The sequence below is a fragment of the Saimiri boliviensis genome, chromosome 18 (genome assembly GCF_048565385.1).
Source record: "Saimiri boliviensis isolate mSaiBol1 chromosome 18, mSaiBol1.pri, whole genome shotgun sequence".
NCBI lineage: Eukaryota > Metazoa > Chordata > Mammalia > Primates > Cebidae > Saimiri > Saimiri boliviensis.
This window is the reverse complement of record NC_133466.1, coordinates 8,701,711-8,725,504: the sequence shown is the minus strand read 5'-3', so window position 1 is coordinate 8,725,504 and position 23,794 is coordinate 8,701,711. Positions and strand designations below refer to the sequence as shown.

General features: G+C 37.0%; 1 protein-coding gene across 6 annotated transcripts in view; it reads left to right on the top strand.

Moving 5' to 3' along the window:
- The window catches only part of TTC3 (tetratricopeptide repeat domain 3), a 126,999-nt gene that overhangs the window by 6,154 nt on the left and 97,051 nt on the right, over nucleotides 1-23,794 (top strand). For 3 of the 6 annotated variants that reach the window (XM_039480621.2, XM_010338274.3, XM_074389283.1), the window contains exons 2-10: nucleotides 7,101-7,261; nucleotides 7,708-7,750; nucleotides 8,037-8,187; nucleotides 8,634-8,721; nucleotides 10,490-10,543; nucleotides 11,564-11,684; nucleotides 13,884-13,969; nucleotides 15,458-15,552; nucleotides 16,694-16,756. The exons of 1 other annotated variant lie outside the window; for it this stretch is intronic. In XM_039480621.2, the coding sequence (XP_039336555.2) occupies nucleotides 7,112-7,261; nucleotides 7,708-7,750; nucleotides 8,037-8,187; nucleotides 8,634-8,721; nucleotides 10,490-10,543; nucleotides 11,564-11,684; nucleotides 13,884-13,969; nucleotides 15,458-15,552; nucleotides 16,694-16,756 (851 nt within the window). In that variant the 5' untranslated portion in view covers nucleotides 7,101-7,111. Of the gene's footprint in view, nucleotides 1-1,141; nucleotides 4,507-7,100; nucleotides 7,262-7,707; nucleotides 7,751-8,036; nucleotides 8,188-8,633; nucleotides 8,722-10,489; nucleotides 10,544-10,796; nucleotides 10,845-11,563; nucleotides 11,685-13,883; nucleotides 13,970-15,457; nucleotides 15,553-16,693; nucleotides 16,757-23,794 lie in introns of those variants that run through there. 2 more of the 6 variants (XM_074389282.1, XM_074389284.1) reach the window with 2 other exon arrangements.

The following is a 23,794-nucleotide window of genomic DNA, read 5'->3' as shown; positions in this document are numbered from 1 at the left end:
TTTTATTTAGATTTTCGTGTCTGTTTGTGAATAGACTCACCTCTCATTTTTCTTTATTGGCTGTCTTATCTGACTTTGGTATTAAAGTTACACTGACTTTATACCATGAGTTAGAGGGTAGTTCCTCTTTTTCTGTTCCCTGGGAGATGTTTGGATTGGAGTGATTTGTTTTTTAAGAGCTTGGTGGAACTTAACTATAAGGTCATTTATTTTCTTCTTGGAGTTTTAGTAGTAATTAGCAGTTGAATAGTCACAGGACTGTTCAGGTATTCTATTTCTTTTAGTCAGTTTTGGTAAGTTTTAGAAATCTGTTCTTTCATCAGAATTTTTAAGTTCTTCACATCAAGTTTATGGTATGTTTTTGTTGTTTTTTGAGGTGGAGTCTCCCTCTGTTGCCCAGGCTGGACTAGTGCAATGGCATCATCTCAGCTCCTGCAACCTCCACTTCCTGGGTTCAAGTGATTCTTTTGCCCAGCTTCCTAAGTAGGTAGGATTACAGGCATGGGCCGCCATGCCCGGCTAATTTTTTTGTGTTTTTAGTAGAGATGGAGTTTCACCATATTGGCTGTGCTGCTTGAGAACTCCTGACCTTAAGTGGTCCGCCCACCTTGGCCTCCCAAAGTGCTAGGATTTCAGGCTCATGGTATGGTATTAATTCCCTTTTTAATCTCTGTTTTATCTGTGTATGTGTTCTCTTTTCTCATTTTGAATATTATTTATGTCAGACTTTTCTTTCTTGATCAGTCTTGCTAAAAGTTTGTCCGTTTTTTAAATCTTGGCAGAGGATTAACTTTTTTCTTAATTTGACCTATTATTTGTTTTTTATCACATTGATCTTTTTTCTCTTTTATTATTTCCTTTTACTTTCTTTCAGTATATCATTTTACTATTTTTCTCACTTAAATTACATGCTTAACATTAATTTTCAGCCATTCTTATTTCAAGGCTTACACTAGGAAGTAAACTTCTTCAAAGTTCATTTTTGCTTTATCTAACATAGTTTAATTTATAGTGTTTCGTTAACTTTAAAATCAAGTATTTTTAAAATTTCTATTTTGATTTTTTCTTTGACTTATGAGTTAGACATTTACAAATTTTCAAATGTGTCTGTATTATTTTCTTTTAATTGCTGATTTTTAAATTGTGTTTGCCAGAAAATATTTTAATCTTTTTAACATCCTTTTTTGCCCTTGCTTTATAACCTTGTATGTAGCGAATTATTAGAATTGTTCTGTGTATACTTGTGAAGAGTATATATTCTGTAATTGTTAAGTGTCTATTAGGTAAAGCTTGTTAATTGTGTTGTTCTTACAGTCTCTATTCTTATTAATTTTGGTTTATCCTGTCATTAACTGAGAGAAGTGTGTTGCAATATCCTACCGTTACTACTTTCTAACAGATTTCCTGTAGTTAGTTATAACAATTTTTGTTCTTCTGTATTTTGAGACTTTTATTAGCTACATGCAAGCTTAACATTATTTTCCTAGTGGGTCGAACTTTTACTATATTGTGATTTTCTCTATCTCTAAGTTTACTTCTTTGTTTTAGAGGGTTTTTTTTGTCTGATTCCATCTTTCTTTTGGTGTTATTTCTCCTGGAATATTCTTTTCCTTCATTTTACTTTGATTTTTCAAGTGTCCTTACATTTTAAGTGTCTTATAAGGAACATATTACTGGATTTTTCTTTTAGTCACACCAGGCAATCTCCGTCTTGTAATTGGTAGGTTCCAAGTGTCTTGGTTGTTGGTTGGTTCAGTTTTAGATATTAAAAACAAGTCTTAAAGTATTTTTATTTTACGTTTGTTCTTAACAGATTATTTTGATGGATGTATAGTTGTAGGTTGGTGGTGTTTTCTGCCAGGATAGAGATACTGTTCTATTGCTTATACAAAGTATGCTGCCAGTTTTATGCTTTTTTGAAGAAAATATCTTTTTTCTTTTAGTTACATTGGATTTTCTGACTTTGGTGTTATATCATTTCACTTCTAAGTCTTGATAGGGATTATATTTATCCTATTTTGGATGCATGTGTTTCATGATTCTGCATTTTGCCTTCCATGAGATCTAGAAGTTTCTGAGCCCTGTATTCTTTAAATTTTATGTCTCATTAATCTCTTTGCTGCTGGAACTTTAACTGTATATGTATATATGTACTAAACTGTTTCCAGATCACTTATTCTTTATCTTTCATATTTTTTATCTCTTTGTTTCTCTTTTTCAGAATTTACAGTGCTGAGTAATTTCATAAGGCATATATTATAGTTCACCAATTTTCTCTTCAGCTGTGCCTAATATCCTCTGTACCCCATCCCATCTTTTTTTTTTCTTTTAACAATTGCATTTTTAATTTCTAAAAGTTCTGCTTGATTCTCTTTTGATATGCCGAGTCATTCTTCATCTTCTCACGTTATTTGGTGATTTTTGTGACTCTGTAGGTATTCTGTAGACTATATCAAGCCTTCCTAATGTCTGATATCCCTCGGAAGAGGGATGTCTACGTTTATTGCCATGTTGTTGTTGTTGTTGTTGTCCCTCCCTCAGTGTAGCAGTCACCTCCTGTGTTTGGTGATCATTGATTAAGAACTTCTGTTTGATTGATCTTTGTAGGAATCTTGAGAGTCTAATTTGGGGATGCTTTCTTTCTGAAAGCATTTTTATCAAATTTGTCTGGGAGCCAGGAAGTTTAACTGGGATCACTTTTCAGTTCCTATATTTTGTTTCTGGCCCAGTGCTCTGTGTCCTGATCCTACTACTACTCTTGGCACCACTATTTATGGCTCTAAACTGTAGCCAAGTTTAATTTCTAGCTCAAAGTTTGTTGCTTTTGCGTGGAGAGCGTGGCTTCAGATTTTCCCGTTTCTATGATCTCAGCAAAAAACATTCAAAAAGTGTTTTTTAAAAATCTAGGATCTACCTTTTTTCTACCAATAGTACATTCCCCCAGAGTGTCTAGTTCACCACAACTGATGAGATCAGTTCTTTATTTTAATATTTTAGTAGTATATTTATTTTTGTTTGTATTAGAAAAAAATTTATGGTACCAAACAAGGATTCTTGGTGATATCAACATTTCTATTAAAACTAGTTTACATCTAAGTTAAAATTTGAGTTATCCTAAAGAAAACTCTTAAGTGAATAGCAGTACAGATGACAAGTGGATTACACAATATATCCTCTGGATCCAAAGTGACCCTACAGAGATAAACCTGTGATGATCAAGCAGGGTGAAAACTGCTATCCAGAGACATGGGCAAGGTGCTCTTGTTTACAGAGAAGAGGTCCAAAAATAAACTTGATGGTAGTGAGAAGATAGGAAATCTTTCCTGGAATTGGGTATTAGGGACTGATAGGCATTAGGTGGTTGCAGAATAAGTTTTGTTTAGGAAGGACAAGCAGTTGGGTATGACTGGCTTCTAGGTTGTGTGTTGTGGAGTGACTGGGGATAAAAGCAGGAGCAACATCACAAAAGGTCTTCTGTGCTTTTGTTAGGGAAGTTGGACTTATTCTCAAACTGAAGGGAAGCTGTTGCATGGTTTTAGGCAGAAAAGTGATATGATCAGAGTTTTAGAGGGTGCCGAGATTGAAGGCAAGCCTGACCAGAGGAGACTGCTTGTTAAATTGGTTCAGAGGAGAAACAATGAAGGCAGTGGTACTGGGCATGAAGAAGTATATGTGTGCTAACTTTAGATTTCTTAGGGAAGCAGAAATGGCAAGAGTTAGTGGTCAGTTGGACAGAAATGTTGAAGGAGACTGGGGAGTCTAGGTTGACTCCCAGGGTTTAGGTTTGGGTGGTAAAATGGCATGTAGAACAATTATGATAAACAGCATACAGAAAGAGGAAAGAACTTGGTTTCATTTGTTTGTCTTTGAGGAAAAAGATGTTTGTTTTTGAACTTAACTGATTCTGAGGGGCTTGTGGGACATCTTGGTTAAGATCCTGTAGTAGTTGACAGAGATTGACAGGGAGGGTCTGGAAGTCAAGTGATACAACACTGCCTGGAAAGATTTGGGAATCTTCATCATTTGAAAGTTTGGAAGCCATTGTTTACTGCAGTGCATTTGAGAGAATTTAAACTGGTACATAGATAAACACTTGAAAAAATTTTAGTAGATAGGAATTTAATGTTTATGAGAAACATAATTTGCACATCTAACCTTTGATAATCATGGACATCATCACTTAGGCCAAATGAGCTCAATAAAAGGGAAATATAAACTAAAAATATATGTGATACATGGAAATGGCAAACATCATGGTGAAGCTATACAAACGATGAAAGTTCAGAAAGTGCTGTGTTAAGCCATGGGTGTGGTGGATAAATTTACCCAAGGAGAGAGTAAGAGTGAGAAGAAAAGAGAGTTGACATTGGGTGGCGGGGAATGGAGAAGAAGAGCCCATGAAGGAAACTGAGGAAGAGCAGCCAGACGAATAGGAGGAGAACCAGAGAAGATGGTCTTTGGAGTCCAAATGAAGAGTTCTGAGGAGGAAGTGGTCCACAGCGTCAAGTAAGTTGTAAGCTGAAAAGTGCTCTTTGGATTTAGCAATTAAGGTAGACTATTTAGCTGGAAGCATCCAAACAGTGGATTTAAAAAAATACTCATCTAACATTAAGGTTAAAGATAGCTGGTATTTATAGCATTTCTCATATACCTGGTACTCTTCTAAGCACTTCACATGTGTTAACTGATTATTCAGGTAGGTAGTATTGTTATCCCCATTTGATAAACACAGAGGAAGCACAGAGAGGTTAAGTAACTTGCCCAAGATCACACACGCAAGGAAACAAGAGAGCCAGGATTCAAGCCGAGAGTCTTGGCTACAGAGTCCATGTTCTTAACCACTTTGTCACATTGCCTCTCTAGTTAAAAACAAAATAGAAAATAAAAATTACCCCAATGTCGTAATTACAGTACAATTGGTGCTGTGTGTGGTATCAGTGAGATTTGCCAGACTCGAATGACCAGTATCAGTCTGCCAGGTATGAGCACATTAATTGTATTGTAATTGACGCCATGATGCGTGGGCTGTGACAGTTCTTGGCTCTTTCTGTATTTTATGCCAAAAAAGTTTGTGAGACAAGTAAGTTTAGCATATACCTCATGTTATGTGCTATAGTTCGGGTGCTCCAGTGTCTTTTTTCTGGTCATTATTCACTTTTGGAGTTAAATTTTTTAAACTCTGGAAATATTTATGCAGAGTAGGTCAGGTTCTAGACATTATAGATAGCAGTTTTTTGTAGAAGGTCATTAATGATCTTAATGAAAGCAGTTTCCCTTGAATGGTAGAATTGGAAACCAAGTCATAGGAAACTGAAAGTGAATGAGAATGGAGAATTCAGATGGGTGAAAAATGAAGAGTTCTTGATGAAGTTGAAGCATGACTGTGGTAGGAGATCAGGAAGACATGAGCATAATGACTCTTGGCTATGGTCAGAGAGGAGCTAATAAGAGTATAAAAGATGTAAAAACTGGTTTGACCTAGGTAGTGACCTGAGGTATTGCCCTGTGGTGGGAGAATCTAGTGAGGTAGGCAGTGAAGTTCATGTTAGTTGAGGAGGTTGTTAAACTGCAAGGCTGGGGTATTGTGTGCATGGACCTTGATGTGGCTGAGATGAAAATAGAATTTGGAGGAAAGATTAAAAACACTGAACTAGTTGCCATTGATCTTGAAAGGTGACAGTAACCAAAAGATAAGTAGGTGGCAATAACAGGAAAAGTAGATGTAGTGAAAGAGTGTGTTTGAGAGTAGAAACTATGGCAACTAAAGACGGGATTGGAATCCTTCCTAGCTTGGTGACCTGAACAAATTATTTAATTTTACTGAGCATTTTCCCATTTGTACAGTTAAGATGATGATAATTGTGTCTGCCAAGAAGAATTGCTGTGAGGAATAGTGAAATGCATGTAAAACATCTGGTACAGTATGTGGCACATAGTACAAATAGTTTGCTGGGAAGATTGTTACTGTTCTTCACTTGTGATACTGTGAGGTTTTCATACAGCGACGTGGACATCAGGAGATGGATTGATTAATTGAATACATTTGTATTTCAGGGACTGGTGATGGTCTTGCTTTGGAAAGAAGAAACTTAGTTTATCCTAATAATAGTGGGGTAATAATGGTGAAGTGATAGGTATAAGGAACAGTGTTAATGATGTGCTGGTGGATAGGAAAGGAAAGCCATGATGTGGGCAAGAGCTAGACATAATAAAATGGTGCATTTTTCAGTGATGTTTAGGCTATGTAGCTATTCTCTGATAACTATAAAAATCCTCATTATTGAACTTTCTTCAGGAAAAAACCCCTGAAACTTTAGCAGTAAACCCCCTTTCCTCCCATTGAAATAAGTATTTTTAAATCATGGCTTTTGATAATGTGATGTTTTTCCTTTTTTGGTGAGGTAGCAGTGCCGATTGTGTATTGCAGTAGTTGTGAGAGCATTAGAAGCAGCAGTCAAGAGGAAGACGGAAGGTCTGGATGCCACCTTGGGGAGTTAGGAGATTGGCAGACTTACCTGTACCACTCTAGCCTTACTCCTTTGCCTGGGACAGAAACACACTGAGAGATTGATAGGAGAATCTGAGCAGTTGATAGGAAACAGTTCTCAGTGGAGTCAGGATTTAGGTCAGGCCAGGAGGTTTAGAATATAGCAGTTTGTGTTGGTGAAATGGCATATTTCATACAATGCAGTAAAAGCAGGTAGGGTACAAGTGCAGCAATGGGAAGATGTCTTTTCTTTATTCAGCAAACAGTTACTTGAGAGCTTACCATGTGCTAGGCACATACAAAGATAAATCAGATGCCCTTAATAATCCTCCATTTAAAGGAGACAGGTAAAGAGATTAACTTAGAACAGAGATGATGAATACGTGAACCTGAGGAAAGGAAGAAAAATAATTAAATAATCAGGAGAGAGTCAGGGGAGAAGAACAGCAGAATGGGGACAGGAATCTTTCGGAGCTCAGTGTTTTGATTGGAATTTTTTTGGGGGGCATAGGTTCCAAGTATTTTTCTAATATACTGTAGAAGCCAGGAAAACTGTTTCTTCTGTCATCTCAAATGATTTAATTACTGACTTGAATTTGTGTTGTCTCTTTAGACTTGTGCATCATGAACAATTTTGCCGAGGGAGATTTCACTGTGGCAGATTGTGCCTTGTTAGAAGATTGCCCTTACGTGGACGTGGATGATTGTGTGTTTGCTGCTGAATTTATGACCGATGATTATGTTCGTGTGACTCAGCTTTACTGTGATGGGGTGGTAAGTAGGTTTGCTAATTTTCTGTTTTTGACATTGTGTGTTGAAGGTTTTCTGGTTTAGGGGTATCTGAGTAAAGATGTTTTTGTGGTACATGGGTTTTGACAGGGAAGAAGGAACATGCGTTTTTGAAAAGGTGATTTGAGAAGGGAAAGTAAGCAGTGGGTCAAAAGTAAAAGATTGTGGAATGCCAGAGAACGAGTGGTGGCAAAAAGCCGTTTTCTGGTGGGATTAGAAAAGCTCTTGGGGAGAGCCATAGGAGCAAACTCAGGAAATACTGTGAAAAGGGTCTCAAATTAAGACTCATTGGCTGAAGATGTGTTTGAAGCATACAAATGAATGTGCACTGAAAATTTTTTGGTTAGTTTTGATAATCCTTAGATTAAAAATCAGTAACTATACTTTTACATTTTACTAGATACAAATCAAAAGAATTTTCTTCTTTTTAGGGTATGCAATATAAAGATTATGCTCAAAGTGAGAGAAATTTAGGTGAGTACATGGTTTTTTAATGTTAATTTATGAGATAGATTATGGGATAAAGGGAGGTCCATCCATCCTGTCATAGCAACACAATAGATTTATATGAAATCAGAACTTTTCTTTGTTAAAATAGACTTTTAGCTAGCGCTTAAATATTCTTAACATTTAACAGGCTAAAATACTTCATTCATTTATTGGCTCTTCATATCCACTTTTCCTTTTTTGCTATTAACAATGATGATTCATTCCAAAATGAGGCTCAAACATTAATTTTAAACTTTTTTTTTAAATTGAGAATTTGACATCTGCAATATATGGTGTAACAAACCAGTTTCTGTCCTACGAGATTATTGTGATGCCATCAAAATAAATATCTTCTGGCCACTTCTGTTTCAACATCAGAACAGTTCTGTAATTTCACGATTGCATCCCTGTGTGGACGCCAAGTAAGTTACTATATGTTACTTATTTTGTATGGCCAGTGATAGAAGCATATTGCCCAATACCGAGGAATGCAAGTTCAGTAGTAGGCTTATGTGTTACTCTTGTATGCTGCTCAACTTTTGTTTAATAATCCAAATACTTGAGATTTGGATATGAGTGAATAATAGTAACATAATCAGTGAAATTCTGAATAGTATTAGATGGTAGACTTGAAGCTGAGTTGGGAAGAATTAACATGCTTGTTAAAAATATCAGTGTTATAGGACAGAAGAGAAGAAAAAGATACAACATTTTGTTCATTTAATAAATGGCTTAGTTATTGTTACCTAGAGTGAAGAAAAAGAGAACTTTTTTTTTTTAATGGTTTGAGGTATATAGTTAAGCATAAAGTTCAATGAATTTCTATATATGAGAATCTAATCTTTTAAAAAATAAATTTGTCTTTAAGCAATTCACGTGCTTCTGAGATAAATTTGAAGAAATTACAACATCTTGAGTTGATGGAAGATATTGTGGATTTGGCAAAGAAAGTTGCTGTAAGTGGTAGAATGTAGGTTCCCCCTCAGCCCTTGATTTAAATAATATAAGCATTTATATGGTGTTAGGCTCATATGACTAATTTATAGCCATTAACAGGTAATGGAGTGGTTAACATAAGATGAATCTACTATCCATCAGTGGATGCTCAGTATTTAAGAGATCAGGGAGATGGCTGCTGTCATGGTTCTATGTTGGGGACCAGGACTGCATCTTATTAAAGGACAGAAATGGGAAACTGTTACAGAAAGTGGGGCATGGGTTCATAGAAACCTCTGCCACAGGTTCTGAAAGTGATATACTCTGTCTGTTGATAAAAAATCAGATCACCATCAACAAATATTTTGTCTTTGGGTAGGGGTAGATTTTGTCAGGGCAATATTTTAGGAGGTGTCCTTCCTTGTACTATGTTGAGAGTTTTTTTGTGGCTTAAAAATTTTTTTTGACAACTATTTGTTAGCTTTTTTTTTTTTTTTTGAGACAGAGTTTCGCTCTTGTTACCCAGGCTGGAGTGCAATGGTGCGATCTCGGCTCACCGCAACCTCCGCCTCCTGGGTTCAAGCAATTCTCCTGCGTCGGCCTCCTGAGTAGCTGGGATTACAGGCACGCGCCACCATGCCCAGCTAATGTTTTGTATTTTTAGTAGAGACGGGGTTTCACCATGTTGACCTCTCGATCTCTTGACCTCGTGATCCACCCGCCTTGGCCTCCCAAAGTGCTGGGATTACAGGCTTGAGCCACCGTGCCCAGCCTTATTTGTTAGCTTTTTAAATTTCACTTGGTTATGGAGCCAAGTGCTATTCTTGGTACTATTATATTTAGAAAGAGCATTCTGATGTTTATGCAGTAGTTCTTTTGCAGTAACGTACAAGCCAGTGTACCTTTATTAAAAAATTTAAGTGCAATATGTACTTTATTATTATTTGAGGTGGAGTCTCCCTCTGTTGCCTATGCTGGAATACAGTGGCGAGATCTCGGCTTATTGCAATCGCTGCCTCCCAGATTCAAGTGATTCTCCTGCCTCAGCCTCTGGAGTAGCTGGGACTCTAGGTGCCCACCACCATGCCTAGCTAATTTTTGTACTTTTAGTAGAGACGGAGTTTCACCATGTTGGCCAGCCTGGTCTTGATCTCCTGGCTTCAGGTAATCCACCTGCCTTGGGTGTTGGGATTACAGGTTTGAGCCACTGTGCCTGGCCTAGTGCCATGAACTTTGAAAATTCATGTTGGCTGGTCACAGTGGCTCACGCCTGTAATCCCAGCACTTTGGGAGGCCAAGGCAGGTGGATCATTTGAGATCAGGAGTTCAAGACCAGCCTGGTCAACATGTTGAAACCCTATCTCTACTAAAAATAGAAAAATTAGCCAGGCGGTAGTGTCATGTGCCTGTAATCCCAGCTACTTGGGAGGCTGAGACAGGAGAAATGCTTGAGCCTGGGAGGCAAAGGTTGCGGTGAGCTGAGATCGTGGCACTGCATTCCAGCCTGGACGACCTAGTGAGACCCTGTCTCAAAAAATAAAAAAAAATTCACGTGTCTAAAGATTATACTAAGTTATTTTATTACTAGAACCCTTTGAGAGACTATTTTGGAATTCTTGTTTTAAGGTCTTAAGGGGTAACTTGGTCATGTAAATTTTTGTGTGAAGTGTAGTATTGTGTACATATGGTAGTAGTCCTAAAACGTAGGCCATTTTTCCATTAGAAAATTCAAGTAGAATTGACTGAATAAGGAAAAAAGTATGTCGTGTTCTTTTTTTTATTTTTCAGAATGATTCATTCCTTATTGGAGGCTTATTGAGAATTGGTTATAAAATAGAAAATGTAAGTGATAAACACAGAACCTGGCACACCCACTGTGAATGAGTGGCAGTCACCTCACTGCTCATTTCCCCTTATATGGAGTCCACACACTCAATGTTCTATATGTGGTGTTTGGTAGTATTGACGTGTATATTTTCCTTAAGCCGTCTCCTTATTTTGGGGGGTTGGATCATTTTCATTTTTTTTTTTTAAACCCATGTACATAGTGTAATTTTGAGCCTATTTTACAAGTTGATTCTTTTTTCTCTTTTAGATTATTTACCTGGCTTATGTTTCCCCAAATGAAATTATTAGGCCTCTGGTATGATTATTTTTTGATATATAATTACTAGGTAATCTCCAGATTCAATGATAAACCAATTTTTAATGATACTGATGCCATAAACGTCTATGTTTCCCTTAAGCCTGATACCACCAACATTGTTAACTATTTAATTTTTGAAGTTACTTCATACACTAGAAGTACAAATAACATTTCTGTGACTTCTTCATCCTTCATGGAGATCACTACACTGAGGGCCCATTTGCCCAGCCACAGCTTCATCTTGTTTTTTATCTCCTTCTTATTGTTTGCCACAGATGACGTAAAATATGTAGTTCCTTTGGTGAACTTGAATCTATACATTTAACCTTGGTGTAAGGATGGAAGTCTAATGTAGTTGAGATCTGGGAACCCTTATATACCTTCTTATATTGCACTCGCCTGCTACCCCAGACAGTCTCTGGCCAGGTTATAAACCTCAAATTCCAGGTCTGTAATCAATTACAGAAGCATCTTGAGCTCCGAAGGTGGTCTAAGGTCACCTGAAGAGGTAACATATATGAGTCCACGGTATCTGAACATGTCAGGGTCTGTCAACTCTAGGTTACAGACTTATTTGCTGGAGTAGCAAAAAATAAGGTGTTGTACAAGTTTCGTATTAAGGATCTGAAATACTTGTATAAGATGAATTTATAATACCACATGCAAATTTAAAATTAATACCCAAATCCCCATTCTTCATTCCTCTTTTGAAACAGAAAATCTTGGTAATGGAAGAAGCTCTGAATTGGATAAAATATGCAGGAGATGTAACAATCCTAACTAAATTAGGATCAATTGACAATTGTTGGCCTATGTTAAGTATTTTCTTTACTGAATGTAAGTATAAATGCTTTAAATTGTTACTTGACTCAGTTTTAAAGGTATTTGGGAAAATGAGATGTGTAGTTATGTGATTTCTGATTTAGAATAAAAAATTTTTTTCTTTTGGTATATGTTCCTAAAAAAGAGAATTTCAACCTGGTAGTTTTATTCCATATTTTCTGTCTTTATGATTTTTATGACATTGCACTTAAAAAATTTCACCAAATGGATATCATAAGTTACTATATATAATACTTAAAGAGACCACAACTGGGGCTCATGTATTCTCCTTTGTAAGAAAAAGTCACAGAAGCTAACCTTATGATTTTCCTCATGAATCTGTTATTATTTTATGTATGATGGCCTTACATGTTTCTTTTACTTTGTGAAATATTTTTCTTTAAAGCATTTGAATATTAATTGGCAGTGTTTTTACAGTGCAGTTATAAGAATCTTGAAACAGGAAAGGTTTGGCTTTTTTTTTGGAGATGGAGTTTCACTCTTGTTACCCAGGCTGGAGTACAATGTCGAGATCTGGGCTCACCGCAACCTCCGCTTCCTGGGTTCAAGCGATTCTCCTCTCTCAGCTCCTGAGTAGCTGGGATTACAGGCACACACCACTGGCTAATTTTGTGTTTTTAGTAGAGACGGGGTTTCTCCATGTTGGCCAGGCTGGTCTCAAACTCCTAACCTCAGGTGATCCGCCCGCCTTGGCCTCCCAAAGTTCTAGGATTATAGGTGTGAGCCACTGCGCCCAGCCAGTTTGGCTTTTAAGTAGATGATGATGATGACCAATGATTTGCCATCTCTGCTGAGATAAAGGCAAATTTTGCACTATTGACTTAAGTGCTAGAAAGGAATTAAATGAAGACACATCTTTCTCATAGGTTTATTAGACATGGGGGTGTATTACACTGATAGATTGTTCTCTTCATTGTTTTAGAGGCCCTTAATTATAAGCTAGCTTTTATGGTGGAAGTAGAGAAGCAGTATCTTGTATTTGGCATACTTCTTTAGGCTTACAGCTGATTTTTTACGTGCCATTTTCTTTAAAATAGCTCTGCAAGGTGGCTGCTATTGTCTTTATTATAGCAGTGAGCACACTGACTTTGAGAGGTTAAGTGTTACTTCTGCAGTCTAGTAAGTAGTAGATAAGACTAAATAAGTCAGATCTTTCTGATCTCAAAGCCCGGGTTTTCCTCCTTGTAATCTTACTCTGTCCCTTAGAATTTCTTTATTTGGTTACTTTCCTAGGTCCTTTATTAAATCTTAAATTGTAGGTGCTTCTCTTACTTTACAAATGAATGTTTGGCTAGAGGCCTAACTGTAGTTTTGTTGCAGTAATTTTTTTTCCCCACTTTAAAATATCCCTTTTATATAATGGCTTACAATGTAGAAAATGAGGCCTGATAAACTTGGTTACTTACTGCATCTTAGTTTATTAAATTTTTATAAGAATAGTGTTTCAAATAACTTCTTATTGTAATATTTACTCATGAGAGTAAAAATACTGAATAAAAGACATTTGAAATTATTTATTTAAAATAGATTGAGCATCAAAAATCCAAAACCTGAAATGCTCCAAAAATTTGAAGCTTTCTGAGCTTTGCTATGACACTGAAAGGAAATGCTCATTGGAACATTTTGAGATTTTAGATTTGGGATGCTCATCCAGTATAATGCAAGTATTCCAAAATCCAAAATTGTCCAAAATCCAAAACACTTCTTATCCCAAGCATTTTGAGTAAGAGATACTCAACCTGTATATGAAATATATTGTAGAAAGTAGTTTTCCAGCTTTTTGTTTTCATTCATTTTTGTTGAATATTGTACATGGTACACCGTACACACTTGACAATGTTTATTGAATTGACTTAAGCAATTATGTGGCCTATTTGGAATGTGTTACGACAGAGCATATATTGTAAATACAATTGCAACTAATATAATGATAAACAAGGGTTTTTATTGCTAGAAGTAAAAACTGAGATTAGATTCACATCAAGAAATAACTGATGTTTGCTGCAACATTTTATTAGTTTTTTTCTTACTATGTTATTTAATACACATAAGAGGTTACAAGAAACGTGCTATTTAGAAAGAATAATAATATAGGACTTTTATGGACTCATGTAACTTAAGAATTCTAATATTATCAATACCAATTTTTTTAACAAATGTTCTCTCTTGCTCTTTCCTAAAAATAAAACTTAGACAAGTACCACATAATTAAAATTGTAGTAGAAGACTGCAATTTGCTTGAAGAACTTAAAACCCAAAGTTGTATGGATTGTATAGAGGTGAGAATGAATATTGTAAATACATTTTAAGATTTGCCCATTAGACCTTTTAATACTCAGAGGAACTTAATTAAACTGCCGACAACATACAATTCATAAAATTGGATGACATGTTTGAGGGGGAAATTTTTTTTTTCCAGGACCAAAATTTTGTTTGTATTTCTATTGCAAGGATTTCACCAGTTCCCTGTTTTTTTATTTTATTTTTAAATTTATTTAGTCTACTTTAAGTTCTGGGGTACATGTACATATGGTGCAGTTCGTTACATTGAGGGGGAAGTTTTAATAGATTCTGATTTGGAATTTATTTTTGAAGATGAAGAACTAATATCTTGATCAGAATTTTCAAATGATTAAAAAACCACTCATCGAAAGTGAAAATTTGATTTTTAAAAACTAGTCTTTAATGAGTTGAAGAAATACGGTTTTCCTTGGTAACAGCTGAGATGTAATTCACATGCTACGCTGTTCACTCAGGGAAATACGGTTTTAACTCAATTTTTAAAAAGGAATTTGGGGACATGTATGCTGGTCTGTTGAATTCCCTGATGCCATTGATATGATGTGGCTTATTTCAGTTTATTTATTAAAAAGAAATTGAGTGAAGTGAAGTTTTAGTTATGTCTCTAGCACCTTTCAATATATATTCTCGTTAACCTGTCACCTCATGCCTTACACTTAATCTAATCAGTGTTGCCTCTATGTTATTGATTTATATATGTTTTTAGGCATTAAGGCTTCTTGAATAATACCACATTTGCTAACCTTAAGTTAAAATCCTACTTTACATCTATTTTTTAGTTTTATTACCTTATTGATAAGGTATAGTTAAAAGTGGGTCTACAAAATACTGCACAAAAATATGAGTAATTATTCATAATGTGATGGTTTTGTTTAGTTTTTAATATTCTTTAACAAAGTTAGTGTTGAATCATTTGAGACAGGCTTATTTAAATATATATATATATATCAGGGCTGTGCATGGTGACTCACACCTGTAATCCCAGCACTTTGGGAGGCCAAGGTGGAAAGATTACCTGAGGTCAGAAGTTCAAGACCAGCTTGGGCAACATAGCAAGACTTCATCCCTCCAAAAAATTTTTAAAAATTAGTTCAGCATGGTGGGATGCACTTGCAGTCCTAGCTATTGGGAGACTGAGATGGGAGGATCCCTTGGGCCTGGGAGTTCGAGGCTGCAGTGAGCTGTGATTGTGCCATTGCCCTCCAACCTGTGTGACACAGTGAGACCCTGTCTCTAAATAATAGGTACATACATATATGTGTGTGTGTGTGTGTGTGTGTGTGTGTGTGTGTATACGTATATATATAACAAGATATTTGGCATTGTAATCTCATTTTCAACATAAATTATCCCCTAGGTTATTTCTGATATCCAAGATAGAAACCCTGATCCATTTTTCCTAGGTATTGGGTTCTTGATTGTCTTTGGAGCTAATTGATGGGTCTTCTTTCACCTTGGTTTCTCAGCAAGGAGAACTAATGAAAATGAAAGGAAATGAAGAGTTTTCCAAAGAAAGATTTGATATAGCTATTATCTATTACACCAGAGCCATTGAATATAGGTAAGAGCAAAACAGAACAAAGAGATACTGTTTCTGTGGCAGATCAAGTTAGAATGGTAGTCAGAAGAAATAAAAACTAAATGAAGAATTAGAGAATATCTTCCAACTTGTTATGCAGAATAAATTTTCTCATCTTTGAGCATTAGAAGCATTGGAGGTGGCTTGGATATATGAACTTAATCTAGTAGCATCATTCAAGCAAGTCAGACAAAATTGTGAATTTGGTTCTGCACTCTGACATTTTCTTTAACATAACATTTTCCAGTACAGAGTTACATCTTTTGTCTTGTTCTTATTTTGCCATCAACCAAGTCCTCCCAAATTATTAACTGGTCAAAAAGGGTTAGTTCTAATACTTATGATGCCACCCATTCAGGGTTTTTTGCTAAGAGGGAACTTTTACAGGATAATTGAAAGAAAGATGTATACATGTTCTCTTCCTTGTCTTCTCTTTACTCAGCTGCTATAATTTTGTAGCTTTCCTCCAGATGTGCCTCATAACTCTGCCCCTATTGTCTCAGCTGGCCACCTAATATTGTACCAGCCTTTGGAGGATACTCTGTAGTCACTACTCTCTCCTCCCTTGCCCATCTCTACAGGGAACGAGGGAATCCAGTTAGTGTGCCACCTTGAAAGGCTGCTGCCCTATTCTTTTGAAGAAGAAGTGGAGGAAAGGGAGATACATTTCACCACACATAGTTAGATAAAACTAAAAAACAAAAGTTCAGATGAAGCTATTTTAATTTGCAGGTACTCTAGACTTCCTTTCTCAGTTCTTTGCCAAAACAACATAGTCCTGACTTTTTATATAAGTAATGCTATCCTCTAGAGTTACTCTGCCATTTGCTAGCTCTTTAGTATGTCACGTTTGATCCTCACAACAGCCCTATGAGTTAGAGCAACTAGAGTTATCTTCATCTTGAATATAGGGAAGTTTAGGTTGGTTCAAACAAAGTTCCTTAGGTAGGAAGTGAAGGAACTGGGACTTAGCCAGTTAAGCCTCTAGGTCCTATATTCTTTTTGCTTTGCCACACAGATGTAAAAGTTTTAAAAAGTTTTTTCATGCCTTATGATTTCTGTGTGATTTTTATTTGTTTCATGTGTAATGTGCTTTACTGACTAAACATTGTGTCTCTTTAAGACCTGACAACCACCTTCTTTATGGTAACCGAGCTCTTTGTTTTCTTCGTACTGGACAGTATAGGTAAGTTGGTTAAAGTATCACAGTCACTGAATTATTTTGCTAAATACCCATTTTTGGGAAACATTTTTGTTTTGCAGGTATACAAGAAAATCCTTGAATAGTTCTTTGGCAGAAATACCTGAGTACATTTAGGCTTTATATATAATACCAACAGTGACAGCAACAGCTTTTCTGATTGAGTGCAGACATTATGTTAAACATTATTTTAAGTGCTTTGCATATGTTATTTAGTTCTCACAGCACCCATAATAGGTAGGTAATGTTATACTCCACATTTTAAATGACCAACTTGTACCACTAGTAAATAGTGATACCAAGATTTGAACGCAGATTTTATCTGATGATGTCAAAGTCTGTGTTTATGATACCTGTGTTACCTGTTTATCCTTTGCTAATTAATCTGCATAGTATAAAAGAAGCATTTTCATTTTTTCTCTGTTTGTCCTGCTATAAAAAATTAAGTAAATGTCCTTCATAAGTAGAAAATAGCAAAGAAATTTAATAGTATGAGAGTGGGATCATAATTAATTTCTAGTTTCTTATATTGAATTTGAACTGAGTTTTTATTTATTAGGAAAGGTTGAGAGAGATACTACACTATGATTTTATTCCCCAGTATAAAATTTTTAGTACATAAATTATAAGCATTAATATTGAGCAGGTAGACTATTATATTTAATTTTGTCCTGCCTTACCATAAGAAGGGTGTAGGTTGGATTCAAGAATACATCCACACAGTAGAAGAATATTCAAAAGAGAACACAGCAGAAAATGAGGTTGGAATCTGGGATCCTGAAAACAAAGCTACATAAGCATAAGGTCCTGCGTGGATATTAGTTGTAATTCGTATTTGCCTCTGACCTTCAGCTGCCAAAATGAAAAGAGGAGACTTGACAAGTTACTTAATTCTTATTGTCCATAAAGAAACAGGACACCAATTGCTCAGGTGAAACCGTTTTCCTAGTGTTTAGTTTTGAAACAAGTTGGCCCGTAATATTAATTGAGTGATGGAGTAGAGAATAATCTCAGCAGTATTCTTATGCATAACAAAAAACTCCCTGAAAGCACAGTTTTGGGTTTCACTAATACTTCTTTTTATAAAGTTTTCTCGTGAAAGCTGAGAGTCTGCTATCAGTTGTTTTTCAGTGAAAGCACTTGTTCGGGAGGGTGGGAGTGGGGAAGGTAGTATATGCTAAGTATGTAGCTTTAAAAATAACATTTATTGTGTTTTTCTTTTATTGTAAACAGAACACATTCTCATGGTAGAAAATTTGGAAAATACAAGAGTTTAAAAAGAAGAAAATAAAAATCACCACCTTGGAGAATACCGCTGTATTAACGTTATGCAGCTTTTAGATGGCTTAAGCCGTGGATAAACCGAGGCTATCTAGACTAGAGGAATGGATGGGCTTGACACAGTCTTCCATCAATACCACTGTCCTCAACGGGTTCTGACAAGAAATGAGCTGCAAATGTGTTTAGGTTATTGCCTCTGGCTAGGTCCAGAATTGCATTTATTTTGTGCTGTTTGAAGGTGAATTTGTATGCTTTCAAGATCAGAGGAATAGGTTGGCAACTTGGCTAGCCTCTAGTGAAAATTGAGGCACCTATCAGAAATAATTGCCTGGCAGAAGGTTATCCGCTTTTCCACCTCCAAGAGCTGAGAGGCAAACCAGGGTGTTTCTACTCTCTTTCATGAGTGTTGAATGCTAGACATACAAGGAAGATCCTTCTAATACCCCGCTGCAGCAGGAGGTGAATCAAAGTAGAAGTACAGGAGCCAGGTAGCTTGGTGAGGTAAAGGCCAAGAGCAGCTTGCGATCTATCCTTGTACCTCCTTGCTGATGGTCTAGCTTGTGGTTTAATACCATCTACATTTCACTAGTGCCAGGTCAGCAGCATTGAGAGCCTTTTGTTTCTTACTAGGCAGTCACCATATTGGATGCCTATTTAATGCACAGTGTTTTACCACACTGGTTTTGCTGGTGTTTCCTGCCTCTTCACACATTGTCTATATGATTTGCTCAATGAAGTAGGGATAACGTTTTCAGAGTCCATAGTATATATAACTCCTACTCAGGTAACTAGATGGTGTGACTTAAGGAAAGAACCACATTGCCAGTAATTCAGATGTGCCATTGACACAGGAGGACCCATGCCTGAGAAAGACTTTTATCTGAGTTACTAAGGTTGAGACGTTTTGAAGCTCTCAAGCAGAGGGATGCTGGATCTGCTGTGGAAATCTGGCTGAGCAGCTGCAGGGACAGCTGAGGGTAAAGCATCTACCCTCCCCGTTTGGTGAGGATGCTCTCCTCAGCTGTTCTGCAAGGTCAGGCTTCTCTGCTGTTATTGAAGCAAGAATTGAGATGTCCAAAGCGAACAGAAATGGGACACTTTAATACTTGAAAGGAATAAAAGGATTAAAGTCTTGAATGCTAAAACTTCTAAAATAATTGATCCTAAAAGCGTAGAAAATATAAGTCGAAACTTTAAATGAAAAAGAGATTCAATTTAAAAAAGAGAACTTTGGAAAGATTGATATCTTAAAGGGTAAAAATAATAATACTATATCTTATAACATGGTTGTCACTGTTCTGAACACTTAATGTGTATTCATAAAATCCTCACAGCTGTGTGAGGTAGGTGCTACTGCCTCTTTATAGATGATGAAACTGAGGTATAGCGAAGTGTCTGAGGACACTAGGTGGATATGATGGAGAAAGAATTTGAACCCAGGCAGCCTGGGTGTAGAGTCTCTACCATTAATCTCTATGGGAAGGTGGTGGTAGAATAAAAGGGAATGTGAACGTTGAAAAAAATTAAAAAATAAATGGTCCAAATAGTTAATAAATGTTTGTGAGGAAATGATTATCCTTCCAGGACATGTAGATTAAAAACTATGAGTTTCTCTTTTATACCCATCAGATGGACAAAAGCTTAAAAATCTCATAATACCAAGTGTTTGAGAGGATGTGGAACAAAAGAAACTCTCATATTCAGCTGGAGAAAGTGTAAATTGGTACAATCACTTTGGAGAGCAATTTGACAAGGTGAAGATGTGCATACTCCGCAGCCCACTTCTGGGCTCATATCCTCTGAACTCTCAAATGTGTACCCAAGAAGATACATACAAGCCTTCATGATAGCACTGTTTGTAAGAGTAAAGAAATGGAAACGACCTAAATGGCCATCGATAGGGGAATGGATAACTATGGTATATTCATACAATGGAATTCTATATGGCAGTTAAAATGAATGCAATGTTGAGTGAAAAAGCAAGTTGCAGAATGATTTGTACACTTTGATGCCATTTATTAATGTTTAAAAACATGCAAAACAATATGCATATATACAGACTGTGTATTAAAAATTGTTTTAAAATGCATGGGCATGTTAAACACCCAGAGAGTGGCTGGGGAGAGAAGGAGGGAAAGGGATTGGAGGCGGGAGGGATGGTTCACAGTGATGTCACCTGTAACAAAATACTACCAAAAGAGCTGAAGTAAATATGGCAAAGTGTTTTATTTCTTGCTAAGGTGGTATGCCATTGACACATAGTTGTTCATTTTGTTAATGTTATTCTCTGTACTTTTATGTGTACCTGAAATATTTGATAAAAAGTAAAACAAAATGTAATTAAAAATGCACATGGTAAAAGGAACAAAAGAACAAAGACAGTGACCACTAAACATCAAGGATAAAATAGTGAACAATGATCTTGAAAAGAGAAATACAAGTATTTTAAGACCAGTTGCAGAAGGGTGAAGTGTGTGTGGGGAAGCCTGAGGTGAGATGTATGTGGGAAAACAGATGCTTCATTCAAACATGGTCAAGGTGGCAGTGGCAGTGATGATTGTAATGCCAGAATAGTGTGCAATTTATAAATCCAACCACCTTTGGGTGAATATAAATAAGTTAGGCCAAGAGCCTTTCAAAACCCCTCGGGGCCTGTGAATGTTGCGCTTCGAAAATGCAGGAGATGGAGTGAGGCAGGGATGGGGGACTGCGCTGCCTCCTTCGCCCCAACTCCTGCCACAACCTCTCCGCTTCAGATCTTAACGTTGAGGAATGTGTTCATCCCAGGAAACCTGGCTTAGAAGATGAGATGTCCGTTTTATTTTGGTCCTTCTCAAAGTGTGCTTTTCAAATACGAGTTGGTAGCTATAGGGCATTTGAGAGTGATCGTTGTGACTGAAGCAATCAGAACTTCTCAGTCCAGGAATCTAGAGAAAGGAATCAGGCATATCTGTACCTTGTGCATTTCCAGCAGCTTATGTAATGTACATGATTGGGCTTTGCCCATTTCTGTTCAATTCATTCTGTGGGACTTGTGGAAAATTCAGATTCTTCGGTGGGATATGATGAACTGTGTAAGGGGAAATGTTAATTGGAGAAAGGGAACATTTAGCTTGAATGGTTTTTGAATTGCTTTGGAAAATCATGTATTTTTAAACTTGGTGTTTACTTGAACTTTCAGTATTCATTTAAGTATTTACCCATCACATGATATTGCCTTTCATCAGATCCCAACTGTGATTGGTAGCAGACAGACAGACTTTAACTGACTCCTCTCTTGCTTTTTTCTCCTAAATTTCTCCAGCACCAGAGGTAGAAAGCACTGTATGTTTCTTTGAGAATTTCACAAATTCTTTTTTGTGTGTGTTGGTTTGGTGAATTATTCCTCACTCTTCTTGCTGTTGCGGGCTCTTTATTTTTACTTAGAAGCAACTGAATCTGCTTTTGAAGAAAACATTTACTTTTTTCAGTCTTCTTTGGGTGTACCCACTTTAAAAAGAAAAACAGTAACAAATGCGCATGGTAAGCCACAGAGTAGTAAAGGGTACACTGGATACTCACCCAGCTCAGACCCATCCTCTGAGTCATCTCTTCAGATCCTTGTATATTCCCGTAATGTTTTGTGCCTATACAAGCACTTACGTTGAACCAAATGAAATTGTCATTTTTGAAAGTCAGAATATAGGCAGTGCAGTTTTGTTTGGTTTAATGTAATGCATATGTCTGTTTTTTTAATGGGTAGGAACACTACGTACACTGTTGTACATCTTGCTTTTTAAAATATTTAAATCTTGGAGCTTGTTGTGGATCTGTATTTAGAGACCTACCTTGTTCTTCATGGCTGCACAGTGTTTTACTGAATGGATTGCTCATATAATCTGTTAGTTCGTATTAGTATATAGTTTGTATATATATATTTAGTTTATATTAGCATATAGATTATTCAGTTTACCATGTTAAATTATAGATTGAATTAGTATGTAGATTTTCATTTTAAAAATTATATACACCTATGCAATGATTACCTTTTTATGTTTTACACTCAGGTTCAAATATATCTGTAGGATACATTTCTGGTAAATTTCTTTTACTCAGTTGAATGAAAGAGCATATATCATTTTAATTTCAAATACTAACTTTTGATTTAAAATGTGTTATTTATTCAGTCCATGGTTATTACTTACTGCATATTTGTCAGTGAGTGACCATCATACCTGAATCTTGCTTTTGTTCCTTAGTTGGAAGATCTGGAAACTTGGAGAGTAGTTGTTATTTCTTTTTTTCTTTTTTCTTTTTTTTACAGTCTCTCTGTCGTCCAGACTGCAGTGCAGTGGCACAATCTCGGCTCACTGCAACCTCTGCCTCCTGGGTTTAAGCGATTCTGCTGCCTCAGCCTCCCGAGTAGCTGGGATTGCAGGCATGTGCCACCATGCCCAGCTAATTTTTGTGTTTTTTAATAGAGAAAGGGTTTCACCATGATGGCCAGGATGGTCTCAGTCTCTTGACCTTATGATCTGCCTGCCTCGGCCTCCCAAAGTACTGGGATTACAGGCGTGAGCAACTGTGCCCAGCCAGTTGTTCTATCTCTATTGCTCTGGTCAGGTCCTGAAAGTAATTATAATTGAGGAAAAAATATCATTTATATGGCTTGCAAAATTCTTGCATACATTTTATGGTATGGTTTGAGACAGTCAATAAATAGCATCTCCTTTCCCTTCCAAATCCAGAATCTGTTTAAATATGGATGCAAAAGACAGGCAAATGATGATCAAATGTTGCCTTTATTACTGATGCAGTTGGAGAAGAGGCCTTAAGTCTGATAGTCAGGGGGCTGGTTGCTGATGGGTTGGTGCAAAAGTAATTGCGGTTTTTAGAAGTAATGGCAAAACCCACAATTACTTTTGGTAATTCACCCGCAGTCAGACAGAGCTGGGCCCTTGGGAACTCGAAGCCTAGAAGAAAAGGGAATCTGGTGTTTTGAATTACAAAGAGTAAGACTGGGTGCAGTGGTTCATGCCTATAATCCCAGCACTTTGGGAGGCCAAGGCGGATGGATCAGTTGAGGTCAGGAGTTCAAGACCAACCTGGCAAACATGGTGAAACCCTGTCTCTACTAAAAATACAAAAATTAGCCAGGCATGGTGGTAGGCGCCTGCAGTCCCAGCTACTCGGGAGGCTGATGCAGGAGAATCGCTTGAATCCGGGAGGTGGAGATTGCAGTGAGCCGAGATTGTACCACTGCTCTCTCAGCCAGGGTGGTAGAGTGAGACTGCATCTGAAAAGATTCCAGAGAGTGAGAAAATGAAGAGGTGAAGCCATGTGTGATTAGTGTCCCTCCCTCACCATTAGATAGATTATTCATCATCTGGGGATGTTAGTAAAGAGTGGGGAGAGGAAAGAGTTCAGGAATAATTAGTCTAGCAAATCCACATGGAAACTAGGGGAGAGGGAATAAGTGTTCTTTTTTTATTTTTATTTGAGACGGGGTCCTGCCCTGCTGCCAGGCTGGAGTGCAGTGAGTGGCACGATCTCGGCTCACTGCAACCTCTGTCTCCCGAGTTCAAGTGATTCCTCTGCCTCAGCCTCCTGAGTAGCTGAGACTACAGGCACGTGCCACCACGCCCGGCTTATTTTTTGTATTTTAGTAGAGACGGGGTTTCACCATGACCAGGATGGTCTTGATCTCCTGACCTCGTTATTCGCCTGCCTTGGCCTCCCAAAGTGCTGGGATTACAGGCCTGA